We start from the raw sequence: 26,845 nt of genomic DNA, 5'->3' as shown, positions 1-26,845 counted from the left end.
ATATTTTCTTGGAAAATATTTGTATTTACAGCTAAATAGAAAGTGTCTATGTAAATAGGTCATGTACAGCTATATATTTCTGGAGTGTCTGCTCCTCACTGTCCACACCCCTGTCTTGCATGAAGAACCATTCTGTAGGTATTCCGACTATTTTGTTGTAAAATGTATACAGTTAATGTTTGTACACCTGTAAAAAGCCGACTGCAAATACTGTGTTCATTTACTACAATAAAAGCTAAATGTATGGCTAAACAAGCGTGTGAAGTTTTGCAAGTGAAAGGGTATTTAGGAATGTAATCTTTCTCCGAATTCGGGAAAACACCGCTCTTCCGAGCATCTTGGGGGGGTGTCTAGTCCAGGTCCTAGAGGTAGTGAACTCTCCCCCCACCGCCGAGCGGGACCACCGAGGAAGTCGGGGTGCTCCGCTGCTCACCTTCTCCAGTTAAATGTTCGTATCCTCTTCCATCTTTAGTCGGTGGCTAAAGAAGAAAACACGACGACCAAGGTTTCTCGTTCGTTGTTGGTTTTTTTTTTTTTTTTGCTGTATTTTATATTCTATATAAATTTTACATGCTGTATAATTTACAGTGGGGCAAGTGCTTTTTTAATCTTTAAAAAAACAAAGATCATACTTTAGACATCTCTGAACAACACGGACTGTATAAACCATACAGAGTATTCAGATATAAACTGTATTACATACAGTTTCCCCACTCCATCTCCTGATGCAGGACCAGTGAATTATAAGTGTATCATCACAGTTTGATAGCATTTCCATCTTCAAAAATAAAATCACAGTATGAATTTGTCTGTAACTAGAAACTGTAGAGGGACACAACTGACAACTGAGACTCCAATACCATATAGCCAAGACAAGGGACACTGTATAAAAAAGTGTTATGTCGTAAAAAACATACCGTAGGATTTACAAGTAGAGGTTGGGTTATACATTCATAATGTAAATGCTCATCATAACTGGTAAATTGATTGGTGTGTTTCACAGAGTTCGGAAACAGAACTTGTCTATAAAATACATCTTCAAATCTTGAATACAACTAAAATGTGAAGCAGATTAGTTTCTAGTATCAGACATCACAAAACACAGACGGCTCTCCAAAATTCTAGGTAAGAGCTTGCGAATCTTTAAATAGTCTTTAAATTAAATATACACTGTCAGCTTTTTTTTTTATTTCATTTTTTTATAATTCCACGGTTTCCTGGTTGGTCTTGCACCAGATGTCTAACTTGGAGTAACATTACATGAAATACAAGTAATCAACCTGAGTCTGTAATTAAGCAGCATTTGAGATGTTCTATTCCAGGGCATTATTTTCAATGTGATATATATACACATATATACACATATATATGTGTATATATGTATATATATACATACACACACACACACACACACACACACGGTATTTTACAACGGTCAACAGCTGTAGAAAGTTTCCATCCATCTGGATGAAGGGTAATTGAAAAAGTCTCAAGGTAAAAATTAAAAAAGTTCTCCCATGGTAAAATCCTGTACAGTATTTACTGAAGAAGCACCACTTATGGATTTGAACGTTTTGGACATTTCCTACATTTGTAAGTGTAACTTATGCTGTGTTGGGGATGGCTTCAGTTGGACACTCTGAATCTGAAAGACAAGATACGCTGTCGATATTAGTCAACTCCAAAGACGGGAAGTTTTAGAAACCAGGAGACGAGCCGGCGCGGCGTGGCAGCTCTTCCTCGTTTCCTTAACGCTAATGACTTATTCATGTAGTTTTCGTCCGGAAGGATCCCCAAAGGACGTGGAGGGAGCTTCTCTTTTCGGAAAGATGACTTCACCCTCTCCTGAAGCGGGACCAGGCGAGCTAGCTGGTTTCAGGCAGCGGACAGATGGAATACACCCAACCCCCCGAGACACGCACTGGGGACGTCGAAGGGAAAAATACCGTCAGTGAATCAGAAATCCCGCTCCGTGAAGGTCCGGCCGGCCAGCGCCACTCCGCACCCTATCGAAAACGCGGCAACATGGAGTGACCCTGAGCGGATCTTCGCCGCGAAGGGGAAGGGCAGGGGCTGCTACAGCACTTTGGCTTCCATTACAGTGACAGCCTTATCCTCCTTCCAACCCTGTGCCCGGACCCAGCCGTGTCGCTGACGCTTGGGGCTGAAGGGAGCCCGCCCCGGCAACTTCAGGCGTTTGACTAAAAGAGAAAATGCCCCAAAGTTAATGACTAATTCTGATTTATTTCCCTCCCTCTACCCTGCTTCTTGGGCTTGTACGGTTTAATTCCCCTACTTAAGGTACAGGCCTTGCCTCTTAAATTGCAAATAGTGACCGGTCCACGTCGGTGTCTCAAATGGATTCTAAAAAGCACTTTTCATTGCTTCGGGCGAACTCGTTTTTACGTCACAAGTCAAAAGCATTCGATCAACTCTTAAGGGGGTTACACTTCAGTCCTGATCGGTCAAGGCAAGCTGGCAAGCGAGGGGCCACCCCACATTCAGCTCCATGAGCGCATCCAACAGAGGGGTCAGTGCCTCGGCAACCTGAAGAGTAAATTCGTTTTGGAAAGCTCCGCTGGGCTCGAAATCCAAAGAAGCCACACAGAGCGAAGGGGCGGACCTTGTCCAACTTAACTGGTTTGACTCGAAAAAAAGTTGAAATACAGAGTCTCTCTCAGAGCTGAGCAGTTTCAGACACTGATGTCTAACTCCTCATTAAAGTTTCAGCACTCAGCCGAAGCACTGCTGCCATCAGGTGCCTCCAGAAACCTTCACGTCGGCCCCAGGAGGATGCGGAAGGCTGCGGGAATTTGGTACACGGAGGTAACCTACACTACCTTTCTTTTGTAAGACTTCACTGGCTCCCAGCAGCTCTGCTAGCTGACTTCTTTCTCGGCGCTTGATTTAGGTGGGAAGACTTCCCCATCAAAGGCCAATAGTAGTACTCTGACCAGGTGGAATGCGATAATCTGATTTTCAGATTTTTTAAAATTCTAAATAAGATCCGGAGTCTGGAGTTAGAGCCAGCTGAAAAAGGCAGATTGTTTAAATCCTCTGACTCCGCTTTTTGGGCTGTAATCAATCAATCAATCGTATTTATTGAGCGCTTACTATGTGCAGAGCACTGTACAGAGCACTGTACGGTTGCAGAAGCTGTAACCGTAGCCTCTCTCAAGATCACAGCAATAGCAGAATACAGCACACGGTTAATGACTAAATGCGCACAGCGACAAAATTACTAACAAAAGCCAAGTTCCGTGGTGGTGTTTTTCGGAAATGTTAAAACTGATCTAAATTGGTGCCCTGTTGTCATTCCTCACCTTTTAGACTGTGAGCCCGCTGTTGGGTAGGGACTGTCTCTATATGTTGCCAGCTTGTACTTCCCAAGCGCTTAGTACAGTGCTCTGCACACAGTAAGCGCTCAATAAATACGACTGATCTATGCGAACAAGTGAAATTTGCAGAGCAGCCCCTCTCTTTACTTCAAAATCTAAAAGCGGTCAAGGCAAATATAAAATGGCTTACCCAGTAACTAGTTAATTCTTTCTTTTCAGGATGAATTTCACCTAGAAAAAGCGCGGGGAAAGGGGAGGAATGGACAGTTTGGAAACTTGGTTTTGCAAGGTCTCAGTCTCCTACCCTACAAGTTCAGTGCCAACAAACCGAATATGAGTTTGATGTTGATTATCTGCAGTATTTGATTAAAAATACCTAAAGATTTTAAAACCCATTTACCATCATTCATAATTTCTTAACAAAATGATAAAAAAAACTGGCTAATGGGAAAGTTTTGGTTTTTTTAAACAAAATGGAATGAAAGATGACTGCTAAGAACCTCTGATCCCAGAGGGCCAGTTTGCTAGAACTATTAAAAAGTTCAAAAGACATAGGGTGCACACTAGCCTTGCCCTTCTAAGACTTATTCTATCACATATGATGCAAAATTAGGGTGGCTACTCCTGGCCCTCGAAGATGCCCCTTTTACCATGCTGAGAAGCAGCGTGGCTCGGTGGAGAGAGCACGGGCTTTAGGGTCAGAGGTCATGGGTTCAAATCCCCACTCTGCCCATTGTCAGCTGTGTGACTTTGGGCAAGTCACTTAACTTCTCTGGGCCTCAGTTACCTCCTCTGGGAAATGGGGGTGAAGACTGTGAGCCCCACGTGAGACAACCTGATCCTCTTGTATCCTCCCCAGCGCTTAGAACAGTGCTTTGCACATAGTAAGCGCTTAATAAATGCCATTATTATTATTATTTTATTACTACCACCAACCTGGAGGCAAATATGTATCTTTTGCAGAAATCACAGAAACTGTATAGAGTATGGCACTGGGGAGAGGGGATTCCTGGCGATTATCCCTTTCTTGAGAGCCCCTGTCTTTCCCTCCCAGAGTCCTGTGAACGGGGACATGGCTTCTGAGCCGTGGGACCCGGCTGCAAGAGCCGAGGCAGAGAATAAAACTAAAAATATCACACATAAGGGCACCTGGTGCTGCATCCAGACTGATCAGGGGCCAGACCAGCAGAAAACCGGCTGTCCAGGATAAAAGCGGATACGTGGATGTGCTTGCCATCTGCTTTCGGCGGCATTTGTACAATTGTCAGCCGATGGAATAGAGGCATTATGAGGGGGGAGGGTTTTTTTGTTTTTAAATTAAAGATGAAGTGTCTTACGCTGATGTAGATTTCTTAAAAATCCTGACTGGAGGGCAATCACTAAGCCTCCCTCTCTGAGCTGTCCTGTAGACAAGATGGGAGTCAACTGAATTTCCCGTCCACTGAAGAATGGACTGTACACTCCACTAATTATGAAAGAGACAGGAAGGTAGTCCAGCTCGTCTCTCATTTTTCAGGTAGGAATAACGACGATTCCTACGACTTTGGGTTACGTTACTCCAAGGGCAAAGGGCCATTTGAATTTCCTGTCTGCCGTGTTTTAGTCTTTTCTTGATTTTTGGCCCAGTACTGCCCCAGGTCACTGTATCCTTAGTGGGAAAGCCCATGGTGGGGCAGAAGGATAAGTGACCTGTGAGGAAACATACAACTGGGAGACTGGCCGGACTGGAATCTCCAAAAGGTTCCACCCTGAATTAAATTAAACAATTCGGTGCAGCAAACGGGAGATGGTCCTGCGGCTCCGCTGCTACTGCTGAGACAACAAACCCTGGGGGTGGGAGAAGAGCTCCTAGTTTAAGGACTCTCAAAGGCCAGAATTCCTGGTTCCAGCCCAACAGCAGGAGCTACAAAATGAACCGGAATCCAAAGGGCCAAAATTACGACAATGTCTTTAGCATTCGGGAAAAACAAACTACACATGTATCACTGATCCAGAGGCACGGAGCAACCAAAAGAGCAGATAATCCCTGGGCCGATATCTCTGGGGTCCCCTCACCATTCGGTGGCCCACAGAAGCTTCTGTGACAGATCTAAGTACAGGCATCAACAGCAGGACAAGTCTCATCTTCAGCTGAATTACAACTTACGGGAGGTGATTTCCCTAAGAACTTTTTATTCCATTCCATGAATTATTTACATAGTGCCTATTGCTGTAGCATTAGGGTGCATTAGAGAAGAGAGCACATTCACTATAGGGGGGGAGGGGAGGAAGCAGTAGCCCTCTTAAAAAATAAAACTGTCCTAATCTCGTTTTTCCAGATCTGTAATATGAAGTCACACACAGACACTTAACACATGCATTGATTAAATGGCTTTAGATATTCTGTCATTTTCTTGTAAAACAATTCTACATTCTTAATTACTTCTCTTACCCTGGTCAAACTCAGTGGGGTGACAGTCATCTTCCTGGCCTTCCATTCCTAAGTGTTTTGCTTTCTGGAGGAGACCACCATCTTCCTCCAAAGGTCTTTTGCTACTGTGTTTCTGGCAGTTCTCAGATGGCATGCCATCTCTGAGTGACCATTTTTCCTTTTTTTCCTGGATCTTACTGTTGCTATCAGTCCCAGGATTGGGGATCTCCACCCTATGAAGATCTGAATGCTCAGTACAGTCCTCCGATCTCTTTGCGTGTTTCTTTTTTTTCTTCTTCTTCTTTTTATATTGGTTTACCTCAGAGTCAGAGCAGCTCCCACACATATTAAACCTGAAGGAAATACAAATGAGATGAAAACTCTGTGCAAATACACCCACACAGACACACACCCACACCCATACGAACCCAGTGTTTATTAGGAAAAGCGGACTTCTCATGGATGTTCATTCTGCTTCATACATTCTAGTTCATTCACTAGAATACAAAAACCTGAATTTGTCCAGGACTTAAGCTCTGAGTTCACATGCAGAAATGTAAAACTCCCTCCTTCCACCCTTTTATTTCCCTCAGTAGCTATTCTGGTTAAAGAGGGTGGGCTTGGGAGTAAAATTTCCCCGCTCTGCCTGGGACATTCAGTAACAAATGACCTTATTTCTTCTCTCTTCACCTACTAGATCATGACTAGGAGACAAAGGAATGAAAAAAACATGTATCACTTTTTCCGGAAAGCAAAGGTGAACTACTCTTCTACTGTGCCACGTTTCTACCCTCAGATTACCATCATATTGTTCTTTATATGAGATTTAAAGACGACAACATAGGGAGTCATGCTCACTTAGTATGCTCACACCTGATTAAAAAGGTAGTGAATACATTGCACTGGACTTCAGGAGTTAATTCACGGGACTGTGAACTTTCTTCACTTAGTTCCTTTGCTGCACTCAGTTCGGCTGAGCGTATTCAGAACCAACATACCCCAAAGATTTCATATTGGGGCGCATAAGAGGGGAAGAGAGAACCTTTACGAGGAAAAATTTCAGTATCTGTTTTTTTAAAAAATATCATGACCATCTATGATGTCTGAATTTCAGAAAGCTTAAGTATATTTTTTTTTATTTTGGGTTTCCACAGTAGGGACCCCCACAATGTCTCCACAAGCCATCTGGACAATGAACTCAAGCGGACACAAACGATAGGCCGTTTCAGTTGCCGTTAAATATGAAAGTAAATCCCTATTAAGGCAAATACTCAAACGCTATTTAGATATAATTAAACCCTGACAAGGAACCCCCCCCGCCCGACACGCAAAGACACACACTCACTTATAATCCTTATCTCTATGTTTATCTTTGGATTTCTTTTTCTTCTTTGACTTTTTGTGCTTCTTCACTTTCTGCTCTTCCAGCGGCTCATTCTGCAAGGTTTTTCGGGGTTTCTTTTCTAGTTCACTCTCACTACTCTCTACACTGCCCAGTTTCCGTTTTCGCTCTTTAGCGCTCTCGTGCTTGTGACACTGACCTGGAAGATTTAAACCGTTTTCTTCAGCTACAAGGACAGTTTTCTCAGGGGAATATCTCTCATGGATGCGGGGACCAGAACAATAGTATGGATTTATTCTGGAACCGCTAAAATGGTGTTTTTCCTGCTCTTGAATTCCTGGATCACGACTCCACCTGCCTTTATAATAATCCTTATGTGACCTATTATATTGACTTGTTTTATCATAGTCACGGTCAGTATGAAATGACCTCCACTCCCTATCTCTTGCCGCATAAGATGGATAATAATCGTTATAATAACGACATTTGTCCCATCGCCTCAATGTATCTGGGTAATATTTCTCTCTGCTCCAAGACTGCCCCCCTTTCGAATGGTAATATCTACTCCTTTCCTGTTCACTTTTTCCTCTGCTTCTGGATCGGTAATGGTAGTATTTGCCTAAAGATCGTCTATTATTCGGGCTGCTTCTTTCATTATAAAAATAGGGTCTGTATTTGTTTCCGTTGCAGTGTTCTGATCTATAGCGATCTTGCTTGGCTCCCTCTTTGCTATAAGAATGCCTTTTTTTGGAATAATGGTTCTCCATTTTGCCCCTACTTTGTCTTGCTCGCTCTCCGCTGGAAGAATGGTCTCTCCTGTTACGATAGTGTCCTCTGTCAACTTTCGGGGGGCTACTGGTTTTTTCTTTAGCTGGGGAGTGACTCTTAACTTTTTGCCTAACCTTATTTTCTTCACATCTCCCACTACTGCCTTGTTCGCCGCCTTTCGAAAAATGGTTCTCTGTCACTTTTCCTAGTTGGGCAACTGGGAGTTCACTAGTAGAGGTATCCTTATTTTTAGAAAGGTCTCTCATCTCTTTGCACTTTTCTGTGCTACTGAGTACTAAAAGTTCATTAGTGTCACATCGGTCTGAATTGACCAAGGGGGTTTGGCCTAAATTTGCCACAGACACTACGACTGGCGCGGCATTGAGAGAGTTCTCTTTTGCAGACTCTGTCACTTCTTGGGGTGATCCTACGCTCTCGTTGGTGTGATTCCCAGGATCGCCCGCATTTGGAAAAGGCTCTTCCTCGCCGACGATTCTTTTGTTAGTGCTGCAAGGGCCACCAGTGTCAGGGTGCGGGGCTACCGTCTCCGCTGTAATACTGTCAGGGATTTCATCTTTGTTTCCAATGGCATCGGGAGCTGAGGGTTGAACGGCCTTCTTTATCTTGTTCCCAAGGCTTCCAGAAACTTTTTCTAACTGCTCATGAGCAAGAATACTGTTGCTACTCGTCACAATAGCTGCAGAATGACCATCTTCAGGAGTTGTTTCAGTTCCAGTTGCACTGCACACACACACAAAAAAAATTAAGATTAAAATTGGTTCAGTTTCCATGCACCTATTTACACTTTCCATAGCACTTTGCCTCCCTTTAGGGCTACAGAAGAAAACCTCCATCCACACTCGTCCTCTCCCCTCTTTGTCTTGTGGGCATTAGGAGAAGCAGCGTGGCTTAGTCGAAGGAGCCTGGGGTTGGGAGTCAAAGGATGTGGGTTCTAATCCCAGCTCTGCCACTTGTCTGCTGTGTTTCCTTGGACAAATCACTTAACTTCTCTGTGCCTCGGTTACCTCATCTGAAAAATGAGGATTAGGACTGTGAGCCCCATGTGGGGCAACCTGATTACTCTGTATCTACCCCAGCGCTTAGAACAGTGCCTGGCACATATTAAGCGCTTAACAAATACTATTATTATTATATCGACATACTTCCCAAGCGCTTAGTACAGTGCTCTGCACACAGTACGCGCTCAATAAATACGACGCTGAATGAATGAATATGAACCGCTACTAGGATAAAAACTTTTTCCATTTAATAAAAGGTGTTTTGGTGAGTGTTCAAAAGTAGTTCAGAAAATACCATCTAATTTCATTCAGTTCTCCTTTAGTATTTACTCGGGGACTCCACTTAATAAAAGGTGTTTTGGTGAGTGTTCAAAAGTAGTTCAGAAAATACCACCTAATTTCATTCAGTTCTCCTTTAAGTATTTACTCGGGGACTTGAATTCCTCTTAAGAGGAAAGGCATATTCACAACTGCCTAGGAAAAGTTCCAACCAACCGTCAATTTCCCACAGGACTAGATTACCAACACTAACGTCTCCAAATAGGAGCCTTCCCCGATTTGGGCCGGGGAGAAGGGTACAAAGACTTTCAGAAGCTGAGATCCATGTGGACCCCAGAACCTCCGTAGCTGATGGCGGGGGGCTGCCTCTGTCCCCCCATCTCCTGTCCATTCCCATGGGAGAAAAGCTCCTGAAAAAAATTCAGAATGCTAGGGACCTGATGGCAGTTTGCCCCAGCCTCCGGGCCAGCGAGGACCCTAAACTCCAGTCGGCAACCAGTAACGGTCATTTTACTGTTGCTGTTTTTCATCTGTCCTGCTTTTATCTCCTCTCCTTCCCCGTACGTCTATTCCGTTCCCCTTTACAAATCCTCCTTCATTTAAGACTGTGAACCCCTCCCTTATGGGCTGGGACTGTATCTGAACCTTATCCCCAAACTCTCTCTAGCATTAAGCGCTTAGTACAGTGCTCTGCACACAGTAAGCGCTCAGTAAATACGACTGAATGAATTCGGTATTTTGCTCACTGTAAGCTCGTTTGATGGTCTGACTGGCTTTTACAGGGGCAACAAAAAATGAACTGGCTGGGTTTTTTTCCCAAACGGTATTTTCAGGGCTATCGACTGGTCAAGTCTTTTTCCACCCCCAAAAAGAGAGAACAAAATTTAACCAAAAAGGGGAAGACGAACGGGGGAAATCTAAAGAAAACGCCCAAGGTCATAATTTGTCAAAAGTACAACCTGTACCGTAAATATTACTTCCAAACTGTACTTCCCAAGCGCTTAGTACAGTGCTCTGCACACAGTAAGCGCTCAATAAATATGATTGATGATGATGATGATGGTTCAGCCAGGATTCCGACTACCGAACAAGGCCGTCAGTGGTGACGTGATCTGGGGAGAATGGACTGCTACTTTACAATTGTTACTTACTTTGGAAGGGCGTGAATGCCCTGCCTTTACACCTTGCTTATTTCTCCTGGAAGTCATTCAGTAATCGTGGCCTCAACTATGCGGCCTAAAATGAGGCCAAGAACATGATGTTGTAACCCTGGGAAATGTTGTCAGCCCCATTTATAGAATGCAGAAAAATACACACGAGGGAGACCCTGGAGGAGGGAGGCGCTTCCAAAAACGTCCCAATTCAGGACTGAAAAATACCTTAACAGACAGAGAAGTTGGACTTGAGAGATCAGCTGGGTCTACTCTGCTAAAACAGAAATAAATTCTAAGCCTATGACTGGATTCTCAACCTGGGCACTGCCCAAAACTAAGCAAATTGCCTGGTACATTAAGATTGCGACACATATATCATTTCGGGAAGTGCCCCTGGAGTTGCCATTGTATCACAGGTAGGAAATGGTGATTAAACACTGAGAGGCAGGGCCACGGTTGCAAAAGCACCAAACATATGCACAAAGCAACACACGCTGTACAGCAGGATTTGCATTATTTCCTAATAGCAGAATTCATATTTCACACGGTCTTTGGCCTTTTTCAAAAGCTCAGGGGATGACAGAACCTGCTCAACATAAAGCAGCAGTCCTTGTGGTTCTGTTCCAACTTAGGGACAAAACTAAGCTGATAGGCACACTTCCTCTTCTACCTATTAGTACCGATAGAGAGAGGAATCACTGGCAAATCAGACAAGCTCTTTCTTCCCTTCTGTGGTAGGGGAGAGAGAAAGCAGGGAAAGAACCCACAAAAAAAAAACCCTATTTACTAATAACAGAGATTGGAGGTTGCTTGGCAAATTACTTGGGCTTCTGTCGGGGTGTGAAAGCTTATTTATAAGTCAGCTACGGTACAGAAAGGTACAGTGAAATTCTGCATGTACCCAGCATAAGGGATGGAACTTCTAGGGAGCAAGGGAGCAAGGCTACAGCCCAACAACCAGAAACAATCCTTTTACCAGCTTCTTATCAGCTTATTTTCCTAGTTCAAGTGCCTAGTACAGTGCTCTGCACACAACAGATGCTCAATAAATACGATGGATGGTGATAACGGGAGTCACCAGGCCTGGAGACCCAGCGATATCGGGAAGAGGGGTGGCCAGAAAAAGAACGAGGGAGAGAGGGGAGCATAAATGCCTGTCTCCCCTCCTCTAGACTATGACCTCGTTGTGGGCAGGGAATGTCTCTCTTCACTGCTGCACTGTACTTTCCCCAGCGCACGGTACAGTGCTTTGCACACGGAAAGCGCTCGGTAAATACGACTGAATAAATGAATGAATGAATAAATGCAAGGAGGCAAAGAAAGCCTAACCTTGGTTTCCCCTCAGTGAGGGCCGGCCTGGAGAGGTCAACCCTCCCATCGGTGGAGGCAGGGCTCTCTTTTGCCCCTTAAATGAAGTGGAGGATCAAAGAGCTCAGGCCTAGACTCCGCAGGAAATCAAATCAAATCAAAGGAAGCCTAGGTGGTGCACCCATTGAAGCCAGAGTTGGGGAGACCTGCAAAGGACGCTACTAGCCCTCAAAAACATCTATCCCCGTAAGCCTTGGCCTGGGTTCTAAATCCAGTCCCGCCACTTGCCTGTTGTGACCTTGGGCAAGTCGTTTAACTTCTCTGTGCCTCAGTTCCCTCATCTTCAAAACAGGGATTCACTATCTGTTTTCCCTCCTACTTAGACTCATCATCATCATCATCAATCGTATTTATTGAGTGCTTACTATGTGCAGAGCACTGTACTAAGCGCCTGGGAAGTACAAATTGGCAACATATTGGCAACATATAGTCCCATATGGAACCTGATTATCTTGTATCTTCCCCGTGTTTAGCACATAATCAGTGCTTAACAAGTAAAAAAAAAAAAGCCTGAGATGGCAGCTTTGCTCTCACCCCCCACCACACACTCTTCCCCTTCTTCAAAGTGGTATCTGTGGTATCCAATGGCCAATCAAATTCCAGATGCCACCCAAATGATGATACTCATGAAATGTAGTTAAAGAGATATCAGAATATATAGGGAAAGAAAAGATGCAGTCAAGTTTTGTAGACTGCCAATAAAAGAAAACCTAGTCATATACGGTTAACGAGCTGAATTTTCTCTTTGCAGTTCCCCTCCCGCTGGGGGTGCCTGAGGATAACAAATTTCTTCTGTCCTCTACCATATTTTCTGTTAGAACCGACCTCACACATTCTCTGTCTGACGGCTGTTGGTGTTTAAAACTGCAAAGCCTCGCAGAGCAGCTCCTGACACCCGTCTCAATTCTGGGCCTGTTCGGAGAGGGAGAGAGATCTTGCTACTCTCACGTTCTTCTGAGGATTAGGACAGTCCATTTTCCTACTCCAAAAGGGGACAGAATTGGGCTCATTTCCTAAGAGTCATTTTTCATGCTTTCCTAAGACACAGTCTAGTCTCTCAGAGAAATCCATGATGTGAACACGGTGATATTCATGAAAGCACCAAAAAACTCCTAACAACCCGATATCGTTAAACTCCAGAGGTTTAGCGTATGATTGCCCTCATAATCCGTCCTGGAATTTGATTTGATTATTCTGATTTTACCTTATGTCATCTGTCGGGCATTTCAGTTTGTTACTGAATCTGAGAGACTCTACATTTCTGTCTTCAGGGAGAAGCGGTAAAGGAGCAGTGACCATCTACAATAGAAAACACACAACTATGTAAAACATTGCATTTCTACCCATCTGTAGAGGTGCCGACTTTTCACTGTGAGGGCAGGGGTGAAAAGGGAGCAGGGACCTTAGGCGGGGATGTGGACTGAGAGAGGACAGCTTCCAAGAGTTAGCAGGGAAGAAGGCTTCAATTTTGGGTCTTTTCGGTCCTAATTGGAAACTCTCAGGTCTGGTCAGAGCCCTGGAACTGTGGCACTGTGGAAGTCCTGCTCAGGCAGCTATGGGGATTCCATCATGAAGTGAATTTTCAGACAACTGTTGAGTTCACATTTTTTTTTTTTACCCTAGAAAGCATTCAAAACGTGCTCCGTGCCATGACGCTTACCTTGTCGTGCAATCCGTTCGTTTTAGAAAAGGGGTTTTCCGTGTGTATAGCAGGCTTGACTTGGCAAGTGGAATCATCAAACACCAGTCCATTTTCTTTAAGGTCACAAGCTATACTGTTAGCACCATTTACGGTAACGGTTTCCGGCAGTTCGTGCTGGGCAGAGTCATCTTCAGCATCTTGACAGGAAGAGGAGTTTTGCAGGGTACCAACTCCATTCCCAGTCAAAAGTCCATTGAAAGGTTTTGAGAGCCCATTCTCCTTACCTAACCCCTTTGACTCTTCATCCGACTCTTCTGAAGATTCTGCACCATAAGGGACCAGAAGATTGGAGTTCATTTTGGAGTCACCATTCATTACAGGCTTGGAACAAGACTCGCCGGGCACAATCTGCTTAGAAACTTTAGTAGCAACTGACATCGTTGATGCGTTTGAGGTAGACTGTATTGCAGAAGAGTTAGTAACGGTAGACGACGGAAGAGGCTTGTTAAGAGGCTCCAAAGAGCTGTTATGGAGGTTGGCTGGCGCCTGGCCTTGACGAACAGGCAATTTATTATGAATACTGATGGTAATTTTCGGCTTTTTGGGAGGTTCGGGAATAACTGACGGTCTGTTAACTGTCCAGTTTTGAATAGCCGTTGAAGCGGGAGCGGGACTTGCCCTGTTCAAGTTGGAATTGCTAGCACTTGCCACGGAGCTACTTGGACTTTCTTTCAATGGTCCAGTTCCATTCAAGTGATTAGAATTCTGCTGTTCAAAATGAATCACAAACAAAAAGGTGAGACTTCTAATAATGCACCTGGAATCAGGTCCCAATTTGTGTTTGTTTCACTTTTTCCACCGATCAGAATCTTAAACATTCCACCCCTGTACCAGATATACAGATACATTCACTGTAAGCCCCTCTAGACTATAAGCTCACAGTGGGCAGGGAATGTGTCTGTTATACTGGTTTGCTGTCCAAGGGCTCAGTACAGTGTCCTTGTACATGGTGAGCACTTGATAAATACCACTGATTGACTGATTTACGTCTGAGAATCGAGTATTTTGTCTGGCAACCAGACTGAAGGCGGGAGAACGATCAAGAAGCAGTTTCACTTTTTTTTTTTGTCACCCCCACATCCCTCCTGGGCCCTCAACGAATTCCTGACTATCCTAAAGGAAACACGAGGATGAACATGCAACGTTTCTTAACCCACAGATCATGTCTTGTCCTGAGATCCCTGAGCTATCTTCCACTGCCTTATATCAGAAAGGAACTCTCCCACTCCTCTTGATCAATCAATCGTATTTATTGAGCGCTTACTGTGTGCAGAGCACTGTACTAAGCGCTTGGGAAGTACAAGTTGGCAACAGTCCCTACCCAAAAGTGGGCTCACAGTCTAAAAGACAGTGGGCTCACAGTCTAAAAGACCCCTGTCCCCTTGCTGACATTCAAAAGCATTGGGAGGGATGGGAAAGAATGAAAGAACAGATTCTTGACACTTGCTTCTTGAAGTCAGCATTCTTCTTCGCAACCTGGCAACTAATTTCTAATCAGCTTTTAAAATTGCACATACGCTCAACTCTAGTGCCTATAATCCAATTGCGTTAAAAGCAACTAGTTGCTAATTTTGGGGCTAGTTTAGCAGCCTGGCCTAGGGGAAAGAACATGGGACTGGGAGCCAGGAGACCTGAATACCAATCCCAGCTCTGCCGCTGGTTTGCTGTGACTCTGAGTACATCACTTAAATGCTCTGTGCCTCAGTTTCCTCATCTGTAAATGGGAATGAGTTACCTGCCCCTCTATTTCTTAGATTGTGAGCCCTATGGGGAACATGAAATGTGTTTAATCTCCATCACTCGCCTGCAGCGTAACCTTGGGCTAGTTAACTTCTCCGTGCCTCCATTTCCTCATCTGTAAAATGGTCCCCCTCAGACTGTGAGCCCCTTGTGAAAAAGGGATGGTGACCAATCTGATTATTTTGTATCTCCCCAGAGATACAGTACCTGGTGCACAGTAAGCACTTAATACTACAATTTTTATTATTATCAGAATTCTTGATCTACCCCAGCACTTAAGCACCATGTTTGGCACATGGAAAATGCATAATAAATATCATTTAAAAAGATTAGTAAAATGTATCAAGAAAAAACAAAATCACGTACTCCTCTGCAATATAAATGGTGGTACAGATTAGATATGTTTTCCTGGGATGGAGATTAAAAAGCAGCCTTAGACTATTTCTTACTTTGGCTTAGTTTGGGCTTCCATCAGGAAGCTATTGTCTGAGTCTGAACACAGCAGGTCAAAGGATGAAAGCATACTTACAGTGGAAAATTCAGGTATTTTTTAAAGAACTGAATCTGCACTGGGACCAACCTGACATTAGACACCAAACTAATGTTATTAGAGATTTCCTCATGCAGATGAAGCTAATGTTTTTGGAGCCATGTTCTAGTCTTACCTTTGAGCCCAGATAGAGAACTCTGATTTCAACACACCTGTGACCGACAGGACTGTATTTGAGCTTTTTCATCTACCCCAACCCTGAACCCTTACTACTTTGCCAATTTTACAATATTCTGCGGGGGAGAGAAGGCTCCTCATTTAGGGAAAAGTTGGGCTAAAGAGGAAGCTGTTTGCAAGCTTATTAAAGAGTGCTTGTCTACTGCTGATTAACATAGTAGAAGCCGAACGATCACATCCCAGGGAAGAAAACTCTTACTTAGAGGATTTAAAAAAGCTATCTCCCTTCCAGATTACTGTATTAAACAACAACAAAAGCCCCAAAGCTGCTTCAGTTCTCACATGGGGCTCAGCAGCCAGAGGAAAAAATCTAAATTGCAAATCCTTAGCAAGTAAGGAAAGAAAGGAATCAGCCACCCAGGCAGCAGTTGCCTGTCAGATGGAATCGTGGGGTAGAAACCTTATCCCAAAAGAGTCAACTATTCATCTAGACTGGTTTGAAAAACTTAGGAAATTCCCAACATTAAAAACCAGGGAGGAGGAGACAGAGACCGAAAGGGGAGGACTAGAAGAGCACATGCACCTCTTCATCCCCGCTGCTGCTTGCAGGTCACTCCTCACAGGCTCCAGAACCATCCCCCTTTTAGACTAAAAGCTCACTGTGGACAGGGCACATATCGACCAAACTTTGTTTTTCGTACTCACCCAAGCACTTAGCACAGTACTCTGTACACAGTAAGTGTTCAATAAATACCACTGATGACGACTCGGCCATTCCTGGGAATCGATGACAAAAACCACTAACTGCAAATCCTCCTTTTGCTGGACTGAAAAGGAGTCTCAGGGACGTTGGAAAGTTTGTGGATTCCGAATTATTCAACCAAACATTAGGTTCTGCCCCATGCAGACATTATTGGGTCAGATTCCATAATGTAATTTAAGCCACCTACCTTGCTGTCTACACTAAGGGCATGAGATTTCCATGCTTTCAATAGGCAAGTTTGCACAATGTTAGAAAAGACACACCCTAAGCACCCAATGGAATAGGGATGTTCTTCCAGAGCCCCGTAGCATTTTCAGCCATTTAGGCTACCATAACGAACTGAGGGGGCATACAGTTTCAAAGAGGGAGACGATCAACTTTCATGGTTTCAATCAACTCATTCACACGCCTGAAGGACGTTAGGAAGAAATGCTTATCGGCCCACTCGTTAGCCTTGTGCTCCGAAGGCTTGGGTTCCCGGGTAAAGAGGTGAGCCCCGGATGGTCCCTAACCTGGAGCCACGCGGGTTACAGCCTTTGCTGCCGTGCGGCGTCCCAGGGTTCACGTGGTGGTTTTTCTTCACTGCTTCTTCCCCTCCCCAACTCCAAACCGCAAGAGTCTGGGTTGAGCTCTGCAGTGTGAGGAGAGTCAAGCCGCCTCGTTGGCCCTGCGGCCCAGGGCCTGAGCCACCGCCGCTTGGGAGCCCCCTCCACGGGGTTCAACCGGTGTCTCCGTGCCTATATTCATTCAATCGTATTTACTGAGCGCTTACGGTGTGCAGGGCACTGTACTAAGCGCTTGGCGGTGCTTCCCACCCCCTACCAGTCCCGGGGCCCGCTCCAGTGACCCAGGACCTGGCTGTGGGGGGTGTGGGGGGGGTGTGGCCCCACTCCGCGGCGCTTCCTGAATAATGAAAATTTTACCTTTATCATATGAGGAGGAAGCTGTGGTCCGATAAAGCCTGATCCAGCCTGTTTACTATTAACTACTCGCTGATTGATGACAGGTCGGGGAGAGGACTGCCCAGGGGTATGAATGGAATGGGTATGCTCACCTCCATTTTTCACATCATATGACCTAAAAGAACGACACAGTAATGTTCAGTTCATTGTTACAAGGCACATCTCTGGTAAATCCGTAACTTCTCTGAGGCTGGGATCCATGGGGGGTAGAATAATTTTGCCATTTTGCGGCAACGATGTACGGGTAGTGTAGCTCAGGGGAAAGAGCAGGGGTCTGGGAGTGAGAGGACCTGGGTTCTAATCCCGGCTCTTCCACCTGCCTGCTGTGTGACCTTGGGCAAGTCACTTGACAGCTCTGTGCCTCAGTTCCCTCATCTGCAAAATGGGGGTTCAGTGACTGTTCTCCTCGTACTTGGCCTGTGGGTCCCATGCAGGACCCTATTATCTCTTATCTTCCCCGGCGCTTAGTACAGTGCCTGACAGATAATAAACACTTAACAAATATTATTATTCAACAGAAAAACTTCAACTAAAATAAGAATTGAAAATGAAGATCAAACTATCAAACAGGGCTGTGTGCAGCCAGCCAGGAATTGACAGCCAGAAACTACATATAGCTTTTTGGTAGGATTCTGCTTAGGAACGAGGGGGTGGAAAGAATTGTAAAACAATAGAAATATGAAAAACAATGACTACGGTAGTACCTGATATAAAAGAGAACGTAGGCCTGCTGATTAAGCACTGCTCTGATGTCACTAGTAGACACAATGGAATCATTCATCTGGTACCACTGCCCATTACTAGCCTAAAAGAGAAAACCAACAGAATGGTTATATTTTCTACAACAATTCAAACTTTCACCGGAAAATAACTGGAAATGATAACAGCATTCGAAAGAAAGTCCATCCATAAAGTACATCTGTTTTCATCTAGTCCAGTGTTAAGAATATAGTTAAGTGCTTAATAAACGCCACAATTATTATAATACTGTAAGGCATTTTCTGGTTCAATGTTTTGAAGTCACTGATTTTATAAGAAATTAAACATTTTACCTTTATATAACAAAAGTAGTGGCCAGCATGGCAACTAAAACCAGTATGTACCAGTACTGCATACAGAACATAAATAATTGGTTCTCCATTAGGCTGAGACATATATGGCCGAATGTCCAAATACTCAGGGTATTTCACATCCTAAAAGAGGGAGAAGGAAAAATAAATAAATTCTTTGAAAGCACATTTAAATAACAACACTTTATATCAATTTCCGGTGTAGATTAGCTCTTAAAATATTCCTATTGAAATATTACTTATTCTCACTATAGAAGTAGAAGATCCAGGAAAGATGAAGCAATTAGGAGGCAGTAATGGGATTTAAACTCAAGTCTTTCAGTCTCCTAGATAAATGCTTAAAAATGAAGAAATACCTATGATCATCTCTGGAAAATTTCAGGGGCTGATTATTCTTCTCCTTCCTAGTCCCTGCCTTTTGAGCGTGGCTCAGTGGAAAGAGCCCGGGCTTTGGAGTCAGAGGTCATGGGTTCAAATCCCGGCTCCGCCACTTGTCAGCTGTGTGACTTTGGGCAAGTCACTTAACTTCTCTGGGCCTCAGTTCCCTCACCTGTAAAATGGGGATTAAGACTGTGAGCCCCCCGTGGGCCAACCTGATCACCTTGTAACCTCCCCAGCGCTTAGAACAGTGCTTTGCACAGAGTAAGCGCTTAATAAATGCTATCATTATTATTATTATTTTGACTGTCAAAGTCTTCCATTTTATATCAACAAGAAGATGGAAAGAAGATGAAGCTTAAAACAGTTATTGTAGGGGCGCATAAAGAGCTCTAGTAATAGTAATTACGGCCTTCGTTAAGTGCTTACTATGTACCAATCACTGTTCGAAGCATTGTAATAGAAGGTAAACAGTTTGGATAGAATCCCTGTTCCACATGGGGCTCACAGTCTTAATCCCCATTTTACAGGTGAGGTGACTGAGGCGCAGAAAGGTTAAGTGGCTTGCCCAAGGCTAAATGACTTGCCACACAGCAGGCAAGTGGTGGAGGCAGGATTGGAACCCATGTCCCGTAACTTCCAAGCCCGTGCTCTTGCCACTAGGCCATGCTGCTTCTCTAGTCGAAGGTTTAGAGGGTACTGTAATTTTAGCTGAAAAATGCTTTCTGGATTATCTGGTTTTTTGGTACTTCCCTGCTCTCCTTGGCAATAAATGACTGAAGGTTCAAAAGACAATCATATCGAAATTTCTAGTAGCGCCAATGCTTAACTAGGCAAATTAATAAATTGTGACATTACACTCTGGACAGTCAACTACCAAGAAGATATGATAAGTGAAAAAAGCTTAGATCAGCTCTTTATTTCTTGAATGCCCTTTTCCTTCCCACAAATGTGCTGGAACTGTGGTATAATAAATCCCTTGATACAATTAGTCATACATCCATTGCAGTTTTTTTATACTGAAAAAACTCAATAAAAGACAATAATACAATGTTCTGCTTACCTTTGCGATTTTTCCACCACTAAAATTTGCAAAACGTTTCAAAGACAAGGTAAGAACATTAGAAGACCTGTGTACAGTAAATCTCTTTGAAGCGGGAACCATCTTTTTACACCTTTAAGTAAGCACATACAGTTGGTTAAGCCTTAAAATAGATAACAACACTAACAATAATAACGTTCCTTGTTGAAAAAAACGCTTACTATATAAGCAAATCAGGTTGGACAAACTCCTTGTCCCACATGGGGGCTCACAGTCTTAATCCCCATTTTACAGGTGAGGTAACTGAGGCACAGAGCAGTTAAGTGACTTGCCCAAGGTCATACAGCAGACAGGAGGCAGAGCCGGTATTAGAACGTAGGTCCTTCTGTCTCCCAGGCCTGTGCTGTAGCCACTAAGCCACCCTGAGTAGTTGATGTCCTTTCTTATTCAAACTTGCAGATATTATTATTCCTACAGCTTTCCAAAAGAAAACTTCAAGTGAATTAGGGTGTGGAGCAGGGGCAAAAAGAATTCTAAATGTTATCACAGTGGGACAAATGATAGCTTACTCCTACAGCACACCTATATCACACCTCTAACAAACCTTAAAAGTTATTTGAAACTAAGAAACAAGTCCCTTAAATCTCTAAGTCAGACCTAACAACTACTCTTCAAATCACTCCTTCGGCTAATGTGGGGCGCGTTCGTTTCTCTTACTTGAAAAATTAAAAAAAAAAATCCACATTAGATAGTAATAGTGTATGGTACCCCCTCTCAGGGTCGCAGCAGGAGAGTTTCCAGTACTCTCCCAGTCTCGGCTATGGGAGGGAGAGTCAAGCAGGGGCTTACCCACTCCATTCCTCGCTTGGGCAGTGGCTAAAGAATGGAAGGCGATCCGCCACAATTCAAGACTCACCCGTGCTGGGCAGCGGCAGCACGGGAGGGAGACGAGGGTGGAGACGCGAGTGTACCGCGCGGAAGGCAGCGATGTTCCGTATTTTTCTCAAGAAAACTCTATGGATCCACTACCAGAGCGACTGCAGATGGAGAACGGGGCGTTCCGGGAGAGACGTGTCCGTGGTGTCGCCGTGGGTCGGAAACGACTCAACGGCATAAGACGAGACAAATGTATGGCCCAGTACTAGGTGCTTGGGAAGTACCGAACAAACAGGAGCTAACAGACTGTCCGCTCGTTGTGGACAGGGACTGAGTCTGTCTATTGCTGTACTGTACCCTCCCATGCTCTTAGTACAGTGCTCTGCACACAGTAAGTGCCCAATAATTACGACTGACTTACTAATAACTCCAGCTGGGGAAACCGACAAAAAAATAGTAACACCTGTAGTGGTCAAAATAAACAAACTGAACAGGCAGCTATACGTGAGTGCTAAGGAGGAGATAAATAAATTCCTAGGTGCTAAAGTTGACTGAAGGGATGATATTTCCTCCCTTCAAGGCCCTACTGAGAGCTCACCTACTCCAGGAGGCCTTCCCAGACTGAGCCTCTTCCTTCCTCTCCCCCTCATCCCCCTTTCCATCTCCCCATCTTACCTCCTTCCCTTCCCCACAGCACCTGTATATGTGTTTGTACATATTTATTACTCTATTTATTTATTATTCTTGTACATATCTATTCTATTTATTTTATTTTGTTAGTATGTTTGGTTTTGTTCTCTGTCTCCCCCTTCTAGACTGTGAGCCCACTGCTGGGTAGGGACTGTCTCTATATGTTGCCAACTTGTACTTCCCAAGCGCTTAGTACAGTGCTCTGCACACAGTAAGCGCTCAATAAATACGATTGATGATGATGATATTGTTCAAGATGCTGGGAAATCAATCAGGGCACGCTTTTTGGAGGAGGTGGGGCTTTAGGAGGGACCTCAATATGTGGAAGAAATCTGTGGTCTGTCTAAGGGGGAGATGGAGGGAGTTCCAAGTCAGGAGAAAAGCAGGAGCAGGGAGACCAGGGTAGGAAAGCCAAGAATGAAGGACAGCTAAAAGATTGGCCTGAGAGGAACAAACACAGTGAGTTGGCGAATAGGGGGTGAAGAGAACAGAAAGGTACTGTGGATTTAAAGAGGGGGGAGATTTCATCTTGGAAGACAGCTGGGAAGCAGGAGCAAAATGAAGAAGCATAAGTACAGTATCAAGGGAGGTGAAGGGGAAAGGTGGGGAAGTTCATGCTTGATAGCCTTGATTTACCAACAGTTTGGTACTGGTCCCCACACCTGAATCAGAGTATCACAAAATAGAACGATTGCTCCACAGATTCGACATGAGCAAACTCTTGTTGTTGCCCGGACGTTCTCCACGAGATTTCGAAGATTTTGACTATCCATGATTCGATATGGGAGAGCTACTTCATCATTTATTTGGAGACATTTTAAAAGAATGTTCCTACAGATCTCAAGAATATAACTGACTGACACCGGAAACAAATTGTTTGTAGCTCAAAGAAGCAGCGTGGCTCAATGGAAAGAGCATGGGCTTGAGAGGCAGAGGTCATGAGTTCAAATCCCCACGCCGCCAACTGTCAGCTGTGTGACCTTGGGTAAGTCACTCTACTTCTCTGTGCCTCAGTTACCTCATCTGTAAAATGGGGATTAAGACTGTGAGCCCCACGTGGGACAACCTGATCACCTTGTATCCTCCCCAGTGCTTAGAATAGTGCTTTGCACATAGTAACTGCTTAACAAGCGCCATCAAAAAAAAACAAACCCAAGCGATCAGAAACAAAGAACCAAAATAAAAGGAGACAAGTATTTTTTTTTACATTTCAAGTCTTGCCAAACAGTGTAGCTCAAGCTAAAAGACTATGCAAAAGTAAACTAATTACCCGCTCTTGCTACAGACTAAATTTAGAGTAAAGGACAAGAGGGAAAACCACACAGACACTCTGATTTTGAATAGATGGAAATCAAATATGCCCTGGCTTATTTTAAACTGAACATTTCTTTTAAACGATGGTCTTTTCTAAAAAGTAAATGACGCCTACTTAAAAATGGACCGCACTGTACCTTCCTTTGAACAAATCTGGATGAGGCCACACAAGCTACTGATGTATTTGCAAAGAGGGAACAAGTTTTGAACTTTCTGATTGGGGTATACTAAGGGATCAGCTGCCTAAATTAAAGTTAAAAGGTCATTCAGTAATTTGTGGATCAAAATAGACTTCTACAGAGTCCTTCCCAAAAACACAAGATGGGTGCACTGAAATTTAGGCGTACAATCATTTCTGGTGCTAATTCCCCCCCTCCAACCCCATTTAATACTTGATCTGTTACAGGAATAATTGCAGGACTTTGTTTAATAATGAGGGGCTTGTCTGCCCCGCCTCACCCCAATCTCTCTGTGGTTCACACATCATCCTGTCTCCTTGAAAATCCACCTCATACACATTAACAAGATACCAACCAATGGAATTTATTGAGCACTTACTGTGTGCAGAGCACTGTACTACATGCTTGGGAGAGTATAATGCAACAGAATTGGTGGACAAGTTCCCTGCCTACAAGGAGCTTACAGACCTACTAGAGACAGGACTGCTGATTCCATTTCTCTTTGAGTTAAAATACTATACTATTTAAAAAGAAACGTGTGTCTTCCTGAAGGGTACTGATAAGTTGCATAAGCCAGAGTCATTGAAGTTTAATTGCAACACATAAAACCCCAATATTATAGATAAAAACAGTATTTATCTTACTTGCTACATTTATAGGAATTTTCTCCATCTAGTTGTTCAGGTTTCACAAATTGTTCCAGAGCTTTGTTTACACTTTGGGCTGCCTAAAAATCACAACAATAAAATAGTGACTTATCAAAAACAACTACATTAATAATTATTAAACCAATCAAATAAACATTATGGAGACTCAGAGGGTCTCCCCCTGAAGACTGTAAGCTCTTTGTGGTTAGGGATCACGTCTACTAACTCTATTTATTATACTTTCCCCAAACGCTTAGTGCAGTGCTCTGCACACAGTAAGTGCTCAATAAACACAATTGATTGAGGGAAAAAATCAAATTCTATTGTTTTAGTTTAAAATATCCTTGGGTGTGTCATGGTAAGCAGTCCACGTGTGTTCTCATTCAACCGACCAATCAATGGTATTTATTAAGCACTCACTGTGTGCAGAGCACTGCACTAAGCGCTTGGGAAAGCACAATACAACAGAGTTGGTAGATGTGATCCCTGCCCGCGAGAAGCTTATAATCTAAAGATTTTATACAGTAATGTTCATATCTAGAGTATATCTGAAACTGTACAGTTTTTCAAGGGTTTTAAACTGATCAGGTGCCTGAGTTGTACTTCCAAAAGACTAATCATCATAGTTTGGTATCTTAGAACAAAAATACAACCTAGGACCCTGGCCAGACTACTCTGGACTCTTTCCCAAAAGACATCAGGGCAGACATAAAGGACAAGAAGAAAAAACTGGGGTTTAAACGTATCTCATCTGAAAGATTGCATCTCTAAAAGTGCAGCACTGCATCAGTGATGGGTGTGAGCCTAAACTAGAATCCGAAGGAAAAAACTGTGTGTGTGAGGGGAAAATGAACACCAGCTATTCTGAGAGACAATGGACTTCACTTAAAGACTATACGCTTCCACCTTTTTATAACCGCAAACACGACTGATAACCTGATGAAGAAATCTGCAACGAATCTAGCTATTACTTAACATACATGGGGCTTTCCTGAGTGATACTCAACTTTTCCCTTGGAGCATTTCAGGACACTCTGCTGAGTTTTCTGGGGAGCCTGAAGGCTTCGTTATGGTTCCTCTTGCTTTGCCTACTTTCTGGCACAGCGAATGGAACACCAATCTCAGTAATGTTCCCATGATGCCTAATATAAGTGAGATACGGCAGGAAACACTGTGTAAATAAGGCTTTAATTACTGAAGTCTCTCTAAAACGCCAGGAATGGAAAGAGAGAAGAACTCTCCGATGAGCTGAAGCAATAAAGGGTACAAAACCATGATGGCACGCTAGCTAGAAGTTTGCATCAGAGCTAGTCATTACTCCTTCTTTTGTGGCTTTTAGAGACTCTGTTTCGGTGGGTCTCCAACCCTCCAATGTTGAGTACCACTGCCCCAGATGTCTTTTAAAAAAAAAACCAAAAAAACAAAAAAAAAAAACCACTTGCCCAAAGGGAAGGGTGAGGGTGGGGGGGAAGGGGTTGGGGGGAGGTTTTATACTTTTACACACCAATGAAACCTGATGATCACATAGAAAGCCAAGACTTAAGTTGTGGTTATTTCAGTCTGACCTCTCTCTCTGGAAGACAGCAGTGCTGTAGAAATGGAGAGTGAGCGGGTGAGAGATTTTTTTTCTTAAAAAGCTTTCTAAAGAGACTGGAATATCACTACCTACAATAAGCCTGAAAAGCTTGTTCTGCTCATTTACATGCACATGATAGCTGTGCAGCTAAGTAAAAGTTTAGATTTTAAAAGAACTTGGAGTGCATTAAGTGTCATATGGCCCATTACATGAAGTTCAACTACCATAACAAACACATAATTTACCTTTATCTCCAGTGGGATATCGAGATATGGATCGAAGGTGTCTGAAACTCCTTTGCAGTTCATACACTTAACTGAAATAAAAACACAAATACTCATCGGAAGACAGTAATAATAGTAGTAATAATATTTATTAAGTGCCTACTGTGTGCAAAGCAATGTACTAAATAAGCCCTGGGGGGGAAAAAAACCACACACAGTGAAAGTAGTCATTAAAGACTATTATGACCGAATATAAATGCATTTCCATAATTAAACTCCTACATTATATTACAGTACAGACAGCTAACCAATTAGGAACTTTTAAAATATTTTAGAAGTGTACCTCGAGATCTCAGGTAGCCTCCGAATATTTGACAAACAAGGGTGGTAGCCTGGGAGTACCGATCCAATCTGAAAATAAAAGGAGAATGAAAATTTGTTCAGAGGCCAAAACGGTTAAGAAGAGTTTTGCGAGATCAATCAATCAATCAATCGTATTTATTGAGCGCTTACTGTGTGCAGAGCACTGCACTAAGCGCTTGGGAAGTACAAGCTGGCAACATAATGCTCAGCAAGATAAAACAACCCTATAAAATACATGCCATAAACCACCTACAATGGTGGACAAGAGTTTAAATAGCACAGAGCTGTACCAAATCACACAAATAAGGGCTTCAGATGACACGAAGAGGTACAGTGGCCATATTAAATTCAATGCCCTTTTCCTGAAGAATTTAATCTGGAGGTCTATTCCTCTTTCTATTCATTCCTCTCCTTAGAACTTTACCCCGTGCTTCTCCTCGACAAGAACTATGTCCATTTGAAGTTAGCAAATCTGAAAGTCTCTCTTTCTCTCTCTCATGGAAGAATCTCACTGTTTAACTCGATACTAATGGCCTCACTGCTGGACTTCTAGCCTGTTCATTGAGGACCATCTTTGACAACCACTTCACCTACCCCTAAATGGGTAGATTGCCGATTCCAGTAGAAGCTCACAGACCAACACAAGCACTGTGTTGACTTAATTTCAGGTAAAAATTTGAATTTTAGTTTATAAAACACTGCATGGTATCAGTCTCGGATCACGCCGGGAGAAATATGGCCTCTGCTTATCCTTAACAGTGAAATCGGATGAAACCTTTCACCCAGCAATTCTGGCTGATGAGTGTATGTAAAAGGAAACAAGAAGGGAGGAATAATGAGAGATATACAGCTTTGGGGTAGCTTTCTGCTGCTAATAATAGATACAGAAGCTGCATATTATCAGGAAATGCTACAGCACCAGACAGGACGTCATCTTGAAGGTGAACAGGGAAACCCAGACCAAAGCAGTTCAC

At 43.4% G+C, this 26,845-nt stretch overlaps 1 protein-coding gene across 2 annotated transcripts in view; it reads right to left on the bottom strand.

Annotated features, from left to right (window-relative positions):
- Positions 1 to 522: 522 nt before the first annotated feature.
- The window catches only part of USP42 (ubiquitin specific peptidase 42), a 48,197-nt gene continuing 21,874 nt past the window's right edge, over positions 523 to 26,845 (bottom strand). The window contains exons 7-18 of one of the 2 annotated variants that reach the window (XM_038762436.1): positions 25,852 to 25,919; positions 25,530 to 25,600; positions 23,706 to 23,788; positions 20,024 to 20,135; positions 18,565 to 18,705; positions 18,217 to 18,317; positions 17,474 to 17,627; positions 13,339 to 14,088; positions 12,883 to 12,977; positions 7,094 to 8,599; positions 5,770 to 6,101; positions 523 to 1,645 (exon numbers count right to left, since the gene is read on the bottom strand). In XM_038762436.1, coding sequence (XP_038618364.1) covers positions 1,605 to 1,645; positions 5,770 to 6,101; positions 7,094 to 8,599; positions 12,883 to 12,977; positions 13,339 to 14,088; positions 17,474 to 17,627; positions 18,217 to 18,317; positions 18,565 to 18,705; positions 20,024 to 20,135; positions 23,706 to 23,788; positions 25,530 to 25,600; positions 25,852 to 25,919 — 3,454 coding nt within the window. In that variant the 3' untranslated portion in view covers positions 523 to 1,604. Of the gene's footprint in view, positions 2,202 to 5,769; positions 6,102 to 7,093; positions 8,600 to 12,882; positions 12,978 to 13,338; positions 14,089 to 17,473; positions 17,628 to 18,216; positions 18,318 to 18,564; positions 18,706 to 20,023; positions 20,136 to 23,705; positions 23,789 to 25,529; positions 25,601 to 25,851; positions 25,920 to 26,845 lie in introns of both variants that reach the window. The other variant, XM_038762435.1, reaches the window with a different exon arrangement.

The sequence above is a fragment of the Tachyglossus aculeatus genome, chromosome 21, assembly GCF_015852505.1.
Source record: "Tachyglossus aculeatus isolate mTacAcu1 chromosome 21, mTacAcu1.pri, whole genome shotgun sequence".
NCBI lineage: Eukaryota > Metazoa > Chordata > Mammalia > Monotremata > Tachyglossidae > Tachyglossus > Tachyglossus aculeatus.
The sequence above is the reverse complement of the archived record's forward strand: the minus strand, read 5'-3'. Positions and strand labels throughout refer to the sequence as shown.